Source organism: Eucalyptus grandis, chromosome 8, assembly GCF_016545825.1.
Source record: "Eucalyptus grandis isolate ANBG69807.140 chromosome 8, ASM1654582v1, whole genome shotgun sequence".
Lineage (NCBI taxonomy): Eukaryota > Viridiplantae > Streptophyta > Magnoliopsida > Myrtales > Myrtaceae > Eucalyptus > Eucalyptus grandis.
In genome coordinates this window covers 59,779,852-59,790,718 of record NC_052619.1, presented here as the reverse complement: position 1 = coordinate 59,790,718, position 10,867 = coordinate 59,779,852, and the positions used below count along the sequence as shown (strand labels likewise).

At 40.1% G+C, this 10,867-nt stretch overlaps 1 protein-coding gene across 1 annotated transcript; it reads left to right on the top strand.

Moving 5' to 3' along the window:
• Window positions 1-867: 867 nt before the first annotated feature.
• On the top strand, window positions 868-10,345 carry LOC104415385 (myosin-9). Its single transcript, XM_018860851.2, has 37 exons — window positions 868-996; window positions 1,506-1,649; window positions 1,762-1,907; window positions 1,999-2,155; window positions 2,251-2,309; window positions 2,445-2,604; window positions 2,699-2,848; window positions 2,939-3,075; window positions 3,197-3,343; window positions 3,430-3,531; window positions 3,629-3,686; window positions 3,768-3,869; window positions 3,952-3,989; window positions 4,198-4,324; window positions 4,414-4,584; window positions 4,666-4,797; window positions 4,884-4,993; window positions 5,150-5,210; window positions 5,443-5,620; window positions 5,728-5,933; window positions 6,025-6,144; window positions 6,497-6,595; window positions 6,720-6,941; window positions 7,030-7,169; window positions 7,463-7,574; window positions 7,657-7,704; window positions 7,793-8,047; window positions 8,149-8,304; window positions 8,441-8,647; window positions 8,762-8,902; window positions 9,133-9,203; window positions 9,281-9,380; window positions 9,450-9,506; window positions 9,612-9,668; window positions 9,776-9,856; window positions 10,005-10,087; window positions 10,222-10,345. The coding sequence occupies exons 2-37, from the start codon at window positions 1,542-1,544 to the stop codon at window positions 10,343-10,345; spliced, it is 4,422 nt and encodes a 1,473-aa protein (XP_018716396.1). The 5' UTR covers window positions 868-996; window positions 1,506-1,541.
• The last annotated feature ends 522 nt before the right edge of the window (window positions 10,346-10,867 follow it).

The following is a 10,867-nucleotide window of genomic DNA, read 5'->3' as shown; positions in this document are numbered from 1 at the left end:
TCAATCTTGAAGCACAAAATGGTATGTCTTGCTTGTGATCACCTTTGATCTGCTTTTAATTTGCATTGCTTTTGCAGCGTTTGTGCTTACTATGTTTCCATTTGAGTACCCCGTGCAATGTTGGTTTGCATGTCCCATGTTTTTGGGTCTCTGGATCATAGGTGGAATTTATGAAAGACTTGGTTTCTGCAAATGTAATAAGATAAGCAAGCATCACAGATTAGTTAAGACAATTTAAGCCACTGCATATGCCGGAGATATCATAGGAAGATTGGCATGCAGTCGAATGAAACGGATATTGCTGGAAAAAGTGTGTTTTTTTGTTGTGGGGGGACTCTAGCAGTTGAATCGCTGGTGATCGTCATAAAAGAAAAATAATGGTGTTTGAGGAAATCTACTTGGACACAAACCGTTTTTTATTTCTGGAAACTGGTATCTGGTGATGAATCAGAAAAAAACTCATTGATTTAATTTCTTCCAATCAATCATTTCATCTAAATTAGCTATTGACAGCAATTCCATACTTGTCTGAAATGACTCGAGCCACATTCGACGTTTTTTTTAGTTCTAAGCAAACATTTGCGATCCATTTGATGTTTGCTTGATTCTATATTAACTGACATTGCACAAACTTTAGACTTTTTTTTTTTTTTTTTAATGATTTGCTATATCCAAAATATGTAAATAGTTGTTGGTTTCTTCTTCTAAGTCCTGACGATCTTCATATATCCTTCCCAATTCTTGATCCAATAGAAAGAATAATGTAGATGATCATGAGTTTCTCTGTATTTTCATGGGTTAAGTCATGTTCTTGCATGTCATAATGTGTCTGCTGAAAGTCTTATGTTTTTGCATTCGTGTCTGCAGGGAACACCGGTGAATATAATTGTCGGTTCTCATGTCTGGGTCGAAGACCCTGAATCAGCTTGGATTGACGGCCAGGTGTTGAAGATCAATGGGCAGGAAGTTGAGATTCAGGCCACTGATGGGAAGAAGGTTCGACATTACTAATTACTCGAATGTGGTGACTTTGACTAAGCTTAACAGTAATGTCTAAGGTTTTAGTGAAGGCAATTGTGTACCTGCTATTAGTTCCCTGTATGCACTGCACTGACGCAAGTCCTACTCGTGATTTTTGGAGGTGGAGTTGAGTTCATTGTTGTTATATTTTTCCCCCAGCATGGTCACATCAGATTTCTTTTCTAAAAGTAGACTTTGAACCATTTGCATAATCAATGACATAGGATGTCCTTTGTTCATAGAGCAGCCCCAGGGGAAGGTGCTATGCTCTATCTTCCTATAAATCAAAAGATTTTGCTATGCTCAACGTATTTATATCTGTAGTTGATCAGCAGATGATATGTAGTTGTCTTCACTGAAAAACAATGATAAGGTAAAAGCTCAAAGGGTGCATCCTATTACATGGTTCTTAAGTTGTCACTGAAGCCCATTACAATCATACTTGCAGGTTTGAAAATGGTTCCTAACACAAATTTTCTTTTCAGGTGGTCGCAAACTTATCAAAACTATACCCGAAAGACATGGAAGCTCCGGCAGGTGGAGTTGATGACATGACCAAGTTATCGTACTTGCACGAGCCTGGAGTTCTGCAGAATCTGAAGACGAGATACGAATTGAATGAAATCTATGTAATTTCGCTTGCCTTTTTTACATCCTAATGTTTCCAAACTTCAGAGCTGTTCCTTAATTTTTACTGAGTTTCCATTGACAACATTGTTGATTGTGCTTCGTTCATGGCAGACATACACTGGAAGCATTCTTATTGCCATTAATCCATTCCAAAGACTTCCTCATATCTACGATTCTCACATGATGCAACAATATAAGGGAGCGCCTCTTGGGGAACTGAGCCCCCATGTTTTTGCAGTGGCTGATGTTGCATACAGGTAACTTCAATTTAAAATTTCAAAGACTTAATCGTTCATTTCTGAAGTTGAGGACCCAGTTACTAATAGTAGTGCAATTATGTGAAACCAGGGCAATGATACATGAGGGAAAGAGTAATTCTATTCTAGTCAGTGGAGAAAGTGGAGCAGGAAAAACTGAGACCACGAAAATGCTTATGAGATACCTTGCCTTTTTGGGAGGCCGAGCTGCAACCGAAGGACGGACAGTTGAACAACAAGTTCTAGAAGTATGATTAAATGCCCAGTTACTCTTAATTGGTCTAACCATACTTATTCATGAGGCCACATTTTATTTTCTTACTTGGAAATTGTGCAAATACAGTCAAATCCGGTTCTTGAAGCATTTGGGAATGCCAAAACTGTTCGAAATAACAATTCCAGGTTAGAATGAAAATCAAAGCAGCTGTTGAGTTTTTTTCTCCCTCAATGTTAGGGCATTGGCATGAGTTGTGTTGTAGAGTTATTTTGACTTTGTCAAGAAATTGACATGATACTCTACAAATTAAATTGGTGCAGTCGTTTCGGGAAGTTTGTGGAGATACAGTTTGATAAGCACGGAAGAATATCGGGCGCAGCCATTAGGACATACCTTTTAGAGAGGTCTCGTGTTTGCCAAATTAATGATCCGGAGCGCAATTACCATTGCTTTTACATGCTTTGTGCAGCTCCTCAGGAGGTATTGCTATTATTATGGCATCCACGGCCCTCTATTTGTCCACATCTATGTTCATGGACATCTCATATTTCTTGTTACTACTGTATCTCCATAGGAAATTGAGAAGTACAAGCTAGCAAATCCCAAATCATTTCATTATCTCAACCAGTCCAAATGCTATGAGCTGGTTGGTGTAAACGATGCACATGACTATCTTGCCACTAGACGAGCCATGGACATCGTGGGAATAAGTGCAAAAGATCAGGTATGGCGATCGACTAATCATTGGCAGTAAGTAATCTACAGTACCGACAGGTTGATTTCTCAGGTCTCCTGACTCCTATTCTCCCCTCAGGAAGCAATTTTTAGAGTTGTTGCTGCGATTCTCCATCTTGGAAATATTGTATTTTGCAAGGGAAAGGAAATTGATTCATCCGTCCCCCAAGATGATCAAGGAATATTTCATCTCAAAATGACAGCAGAGCTTCTCATGTAAGAACTGCCGTGACTGTACTTGGACTAAGCTATACTTACGTGTATTTTTTGTTCTATTCTAGACAGGCCTATAAATGTGCGGAATTTAGTGGTAATAATGATCTTCCATTAATTTAAGGTGTGACCCCACAGCGCTGGAAGATGCTTTATGCAAGCGTGTTATGATCACTCCTGAAGAGGTCATAAAGCGTTGTCTTGATCCTCAAAGTGCAACTGTTAGCAGGGATGGATTAGCAAAGACAATATATTCCCGGTTGTTTGATTGGTAAAGTGCCAAACTGACTCTAATGACAAAGGTTTATGAAGGTGTAATGAGTTTCTGCCTGACAACTCTATGCTGCCAATGCACAGGTTAGTTGACAAAATAAACTCCTCGATTGGACAAGATGCCACTTCAAAATCACTGATTGGAGTCCTTGATATTTATGGCTTTGAAAGTTTCAAAGCTAATAGGTAAGCATTGGATAAACCACTTAAAAGCACTGTAATGAACAACAGTAGATTCAAAGCTATTTTTTTCGTAATCTGGTACTTCAACATCATTTTGCAGTTTTGAGCAGTTCTGTATTAACTTTACAAATGAGAAACTGCAACAACACTTTAACCAGGTAAGGATTGTTATGCTTACCCGATAACTTTACTTTGGCCTTATCAATATTGTCCTCATAATGTTTGTTGATGAATTTCAGCACGTCTTCAAGATGGAACAAGAAGAATACACAAAAGAAGAGATCGATTGGAGCTACATAGAATTCGTCGATAATCAAGATGTCTTGGATCTTATTGAAAAGGTTTGATCCGTCTCTTGTTAGTTATCATCATGAAGTATTCTAAAACTTCCATTAATTTACATGTATGGTTTTCTTGCTGCAGAAACCCGGTGGAATCGTCGCCCTGCTTGATGAAGCATGGTAAGATCCCCTATTTTGCCCATTTATCACCATTGCAGGTTCTAGTTTCAAATAGAATATTTCATCTGACAATATTCTGCCCCATCCAAAGTTATGGAGCTGGTGATTGTGTTCCTTTGAAATGTTTGGAGCTTCGGGATTTCTGTCTTATTCACGAGATTGATCCCTATTTCTGACTTTGTTAATAGTTAAGAATGTTTATTTGCAGTATGTTTCCCAAGTCAACGCATGAAACATTCGCAAACAAACTTTATCAGACATTCAAAACTAACAAGCGCTTCATCAAACCAAAACTGTCACGGACTGATTTTACCATCGCACATTATGCTGGAGAGGTATGATATGTTGACGGACTCTAATATATGTGAAAGTAAAGTTGCTTTCACATCCATGAAGTTCTCTCCTTGCAATTTTTTTTTTCCAGGTCTTGTACCAATCTGACCAATTCCTAGACAAGAACAAGGACTATGTCGTGCCGGAGCATCAAGATTTGTTGGGTGCGTCGAAGTGTAGTTTTGTCGCTGGCCTTTTTCCTCCTCTCCCAGAGGAGACCAGCAAATCTTCCAAGTTTTCCTCCATCGGATCTCGATTCAAGGTGATCTTGGTTTAGTGTTTTTCTTTCCCAGTTTCCCTAGTATACCTCACTCCTAACAATTTCGATGACTTAATAATGCAGCTGCAACTACAACAACTAATGGAAACATTGAACTCCACGGAACCCCACTATATCAGATGTGTTAAGCCAAACAACCTTCTCAAACCAGCCATATTTGAGAATGTCAATATCATGCAACAATTGCGTTGTGGTGTGAGTACGACATGATTTCATACCTCATCTTCATTTGTTATATGAATATCTGGTTTGCTGCTAGACATGATGAGTGTCTTCTGCAGGGTGTCTTAGAGGCGATAAGAATCAGCTGTGCTGGATACCCAACTCGCCGCCCCTTCTTTGACTTCATTAACCGCTTTGGAATTCTTGCTCCGGAGTTTGTCGAAGGAAAGTGAGTATCTGATATACAGTTTAAATCAACTAGAACATTGCCGTTTGGCTGCAGATGCATGGCCATACCTTTATTATTTCTAGTTTTTGCTGATTATTGTAGAAAAAACAATTGGATTTCCTGATGTTTGAATTTTACATTTTCTTGCAAAAATAGCTTCGACGAAAAGGAAGCTTGCAAGAAGATTCTCGAAAAGAAGGGGCTCAAAGGGTTTCAGGTAGCTCCTATAGTTTCTATACTTCTCCTTAGTGACTGTTATTCAGTCTGTGTGATCAGTACTGATCATTTCAGCCCTCAACTTTTGGCAGCCAAAACATTCGAGTTTTCTCTATGCTGCAACCATAGTTTCTTATTTAAAGGAATCGTCTTTGCTTAAAAATATTTTAAACACATTGAAGTTTGCGTTAGTTCTATAAAATTTAATGTCAATACACCATTTATGTGTGCAGATAGGTAAAACAAAAGTCTTCTTGAGGGCCGGTCAGATGGCTGAATTAGATGCACGGAGAGCAGAGGTACTGAGCAACGCTGCGAAAACAATCCAACGACGTATAAGGACCCACCATGCTCGCAAGCGATTCATTGCTGTTAGAAAGGCAACGATCGTTGTTCAATCTTTGTGGAGAGGCAAGTCGAGCATTTTTTTTCCCCTTTATAGGAGGGTAACCAGAAAAGTCATGCCTTTCCCACACTTCAGAAGAAAAAAATCCTCATCTTGTTCTACATGATGACAGGACGGTTGGCTTACAAGCTTTACGATCAGATGAGGCGGGAGGCAAATGCTGTGAAAATTCAGAAACACATACGTAGGTACCAAGCAAGAATGACTTACAGCAAACTCCGTGCTTCAGTGCTCGTCTTGCAAGTGGGTTTAAGGTCGATGGCTGCACGAAAAGAATTCAGATTCAGGAAGCGAACAAAAGCAGCGATCATTATTCAGGTTAAATTCTAGGAATAATTCAATCGCATCACTTGATATCAAGCGTAGTACATGCTAACAATTTTTGTTCTCTTACTTCTTGCAAATGCAGACGAGATGGCGGTGTCATAGGGCTGCCTCCTACTACAGGAGGCTTCAAAGGGGATGTACAGTTGCACAATGTAGATGGAGAGGAAGGATTGCCAAAAAAGAACTTAGGAAACTGAAAATGGTATGCACTACGTAATCTTCTGTACTTTGCCACACAAAATACTATGCAGAATGATGCAATAGTTCTCGAGGAAAATGGTCTAGCAGGAAAAATAAAAGTATAGGTGGGTTATGTTGGTTTCTAAGTTTTTTACCTCAACGGAAGGGAACGAAGATGGTGACATGAATCTATCTTAAAGACGTGTCGATTATATCTTCGAGCTGTTCTTTGATATGTCTTCTTCATGGCTATGTAATTGTCAATACTGTTCAGAAATGGAGAGATATTACGCGGACGTTCTTACAGATTGTATCGTGGCATTCCTGTTTGTTTTCACTGGGCTGAACACTTTCAACTCCTGTCATGTTTCCAGGCTGCAAGGGAAACAGGCGCACTCAAAGAAGCAAAGGATAAGCTTGAAAAACATGTGGAAGAACTTACGTGGCGCCTACAACTGGAAAAACGTTTAAGGGTAATATCTTGTTTCTTAGTGTGGAGCTCCCTCTTTTATGGGTCACTTAGTATAAAGCCTCTTTGGAATACTGTGTTCTCAGTACTTGACTGCATTCTCATTCAAAGTGAAATCATTTGTGCAGACTGACTTAGAAGAAGCCAAAGCACAGGAAATAGCAAAGTTGCAAAATACAGTGCAAGCCTTGCAGACCAAGGTCGACGAATCAAATGCAGAGCTTGTCAAGGAACGAGAAGCTGCCAAAAAAACCATCGAAGAAGCACCTCCTGTTATTAAAGAAACCCAAGTTTTTGTGGAGGACACAAAGAAAGTCGAATCTCTAACATCAGAAGTGGAGAACCTGAAGGTATGGTAATTTGCAAAAAGTCATAACATCGCGGATTTTGACGGACATTTATTAACTGTTAAACTATAACCAATATATGATCAACCAGGCCATGCTGGATTCAGAGCGAGAAAGAGCAGGTGAATCAGATAAAAAGTACACAGAAGCCCTGGAGAACAGTGAAGAACGACGTAAAAAGCTAGAAGAAGCAGAGAAGAAGGTTCATCAACTCCAGGAATCTCTGACCAGGTAACTCTTCCTTCAGATAACTCACTCTCTATTATGAATGAATGAACTCCTATGTCCTAACAAAAGCACGTATAGATTGATATTAGTGAAGCATGCATTTGAACATATCCATTTGTAAGTACACTTTCCATGTCATCTTCATGACACTTATGACTTCTTGTGACACACATAGCTCGCTGATATCTGGGTACCATTTTAAGGGACATTGATGTTCTCATGAATGTATTTGAGATACTTTAATATCTGTGAAATTAAGTGTAAGGCCAGTTGACAGTTTGCAATCACATAATTAGGCTAGAAGAGAAGATCAATAATCTAGAATCAGAGAATCAAGTATTTCGTCAGCAGGCTGTGTCAATGGCACCCAATAAGTTCCTTTCAGGTCGATCCAGATCAATCATTCAGGTAAACTCAGGATCATATATTTCCAGATTCACTGGTAGCATCATGACCTAAAATAATTCTTGTCTTGTTGCAAAAATGGCAGAGAGGTGCTGACAGTGGTCATCTGTCAACAGACTCGAGGCCAAATCTGGTACGACAAACTCTCCGAGATGTACATAAAGACTTCTGAAGTCCTCTATATTGAGTTTTTCTCACTCGACATGTCTTGAATGGAATAGGATCTATATAGTCATTCGATCAACCACAGAGAGTCTTCCGAAATAGAGGATAAACCTCAAAAGTCATTGAACGAAAAGCAGCAGGAGAATCAAGAGCTGCTCATCAGATGTATCGCACAGCACCTCGGCTTTTCTGGGAACCGACCAATTGCTGCCTGCATCATATATAAATGTTTGTTACACTGGCGATCCTTTGAAGTTGAGCGTACAAGCGTTTTTGATCGGATCATTCAGACAATAGGCAATGCTATTGAGGTCAGAGACACCTCGTGATATTACAGCTTTTATTTTCTCCCTCATGTTGATCTCCTCCATACTTGATGCCTCTCTAACTTGAATATTATCAAATGGAGCAGACTCAGGATAACAATGATGTTTTGGCTTATTGGTTGTCTAATGCCTCGACACTTTTGCTTTTGCTCCAACGCACACTAAAAGCAAGTGGTGCAGCTGGAATGGCCCCACAGCGTCGAAGATCATCGTCTGCCACCCTGTTTGGAAGAATGACACAAGTAAATTTCCTCATTAAGCCTGAACCGAGGCTCTTCATTTTTGGATGAATGAGAACACTATAAATTCATGGGTATGATGAACTTCAACTAATTTAGTTTCCGACCCATTCTTACGTTTGCCTTTTTTTGCTTTCAGAGTTTCCGTGGAACACCACAGGGCATTAACCTATCCATGATCAACGGCAGTATTGGCGGAGGAATGGATTCTTTACGGCAAGTTGAAGCAAAATATCCAGCTTTGCTTTTCAAACAGCAATTGACGGCATACGTGGAAAAGATATATGGAATGATTCGAGATAACCTGAAAAAGGAAATATCTCCACTACTCGGCTTATGCATCCAGGTAGTGACTGCTGATTGACATTATGTTCGGCAAATGATAACAAGGTTCCTGTCTGCGGTAATAACTTCGGTCAAGAATAGCTTACATGAGTTTTCTTTGCCAATGATGAACTAGGCACCAAGAACATCAAGAGCGAGCTTAGTCAAGGGGGCTCGCTCGGTGGCAAATACAGCAGCCCAGCAAGCTCTAATTGCACACTGGCAGGGAATTGTGAAGAGCCTCGGGAACTTCTTAGATACCCTGAAATCAAATCATGTCAGTAAACTGCATTTAGGCCTTTTATGCATCTGCTTTATTCCCAAATTATATATAGCATGACGAGCTTCAATTATATAGAATTTCACAATTTATTGCTCCCACATCATCTTCTTCTTAGTTGCTGGTCAAAATTATATTCCCAGTAGCAAAGATCTTGTAATTCATTTATCTGCGCAATTCAGCAGTTGTGACATTTTTTGAGTATGTTTGTCTTTGTTATGTTCCAGGTGCCACCCTTTTTGGTTCGTAAAGTATTCATTCAAATCTTTTCATTCATCAACGTCCAGCTATTCAACAGGTACCAGACTTAGAAAATTGTGTATTTCAATTGTTTCTGAACTATGAACCAGAATCTTACTTCATTCTTTCCCCCAGTCTTCTGTTGCGGCGAGAATGCTGCTCGTTTAGCAATGGGGAATATGTCAAAGCAGGCTTAGCTGAGCTGGAACACTGGTGTTACAAGGCAACGGACGAGGTACAATTTGGACACCATGATTCAGTTGTTGTTCTCTAGGTTTCTTTCTAATCAAGCCAAGCTATGCAGTATGCAGGTTCGGCTTGGGATGAGCTAAAGCATATTCGACAGGCAATCGGGTTTCTGGTAAGTGGGCTACTTTGTCCGTTTCATTACTTTCTGGTGCTTGCCCCCGACTATTATAGAAAGATGAGCCCAGAATCACTCAAATGTCCGGTCTTGGCAATGCAGGTCATACATCAAAAGCCGAAGAAAACGCTGGATGAAATAAGCCATGATTTGTGTCCAGTGAGTTTCTTCACTCGCCAAGCTAACTTTGGCGATTGGGAACAGCTCCAGTACCCTGTACTTCTGCTCAGTTCCTATATGATCTAACTCCTTTTTTCGCGTCGCAGGTTTTAAGCATTCAGCAGCTGTACCGGATCAGTACGATGTACTGGGACGACAAGTATGGCACACACAGTGTATCTCCGGATGTAAGTTTCTCTCGATGGATTACTCGCTCTAGAACTAGGTTAGAGTCATTCTTGTCTGTGGGGGATTCCTCGGTCATTTTCTTTCAGCATACTTAACTGGAAGGAATGCTAACCCGGAACTTTGCTTTCCTGAACAACTCTCATTCAGGTCATTTCAAATATGAGGGTGTTGATGACCGAAGATTCAAACAATGCCGTCAGTAGTTCATTCCTACTCGACGACGATTCCAGGTGAGCTTTGAGATTTACTCGAAACAGAACCGAAGCTTACTCGATTACCATTACACCACTACGTTACTTGATCTTCCATAGAGTCTCTCTTTAGGCGATGCACACAACTTTTTGACTAACTATTCTCTGCGCAGCATTCCATTCTCGGTGGACGACATATCAAAGTCAATGGAACAAATGGACATAGCAGACATCGAGCCTCCGCCGCTAATCCACGAGAACTCAGGCTTCAGCTTCTTGTTACCACGTTCTGACTGATCGATGAACAGACCGGATACCCTCTGTCGACTTGAGTCGGGATGCAATCTTTCTTGAGCACAGTTCTGCTTCTGTAAGGCCGTGGATTAGGTGTATTCCGAAGAATTCCCCTCGCGGGGTACGCAGCCGAACTGGGGTGTGGAATTACAGGATAATCTTGCCTTCTGCTATTGTCACTCCAGGGCATGGGAGTTTTGCTAGTTGAGGTGAATCAATTGCTTAATGTGACTCTCAATTCTGTAAATAACCTCTCTCTATAATTTATTGATGATTAACATGAGACTCCGCATTAATCAAAATAAAGGAGATAAAATCTCTCTCTCTCTCTCCTTCCTTTTTAGTTTGCACAATGAGCAAAACCATGCCAAAAACCAAGATGAGCAGGGAAGATCAGCTGGCAAAATATGCCTGTAAAAATCCATGCATTCCCTTTTCCTTTCCAAGTATATATTTAATAAATTGCTCATGACAAGGCAGATAGAGATTTCTCTATTAAAATGGTACAAACACATATGTTTGTTT

Excerpts from the sequence above, each read along its gene's own strand:
- LOC104415385 (XM_018860851.2), top strand. The coding sequence starts at position 1,542 with ATGGAAGCTCCGGCAGGTGGAGTTGATGACATGACCAAGTTATCGTAC. Across the intron at positions 6,942-7,029 it reads CAGAAGTGGAGAACCTGAAG|GCCATGCTGGATTCAGAGCG; the intron begins GTATGGTAATTT and ends ATGATCAACCAG. Across the intron at positions 7,575-7,656 it reads GATCCAGATCAATCATTCAG|AGAGGTGCTGACAGTGGTCA; the intron begins GTAAACTCAGGA and ends CAAAAATGGCAG.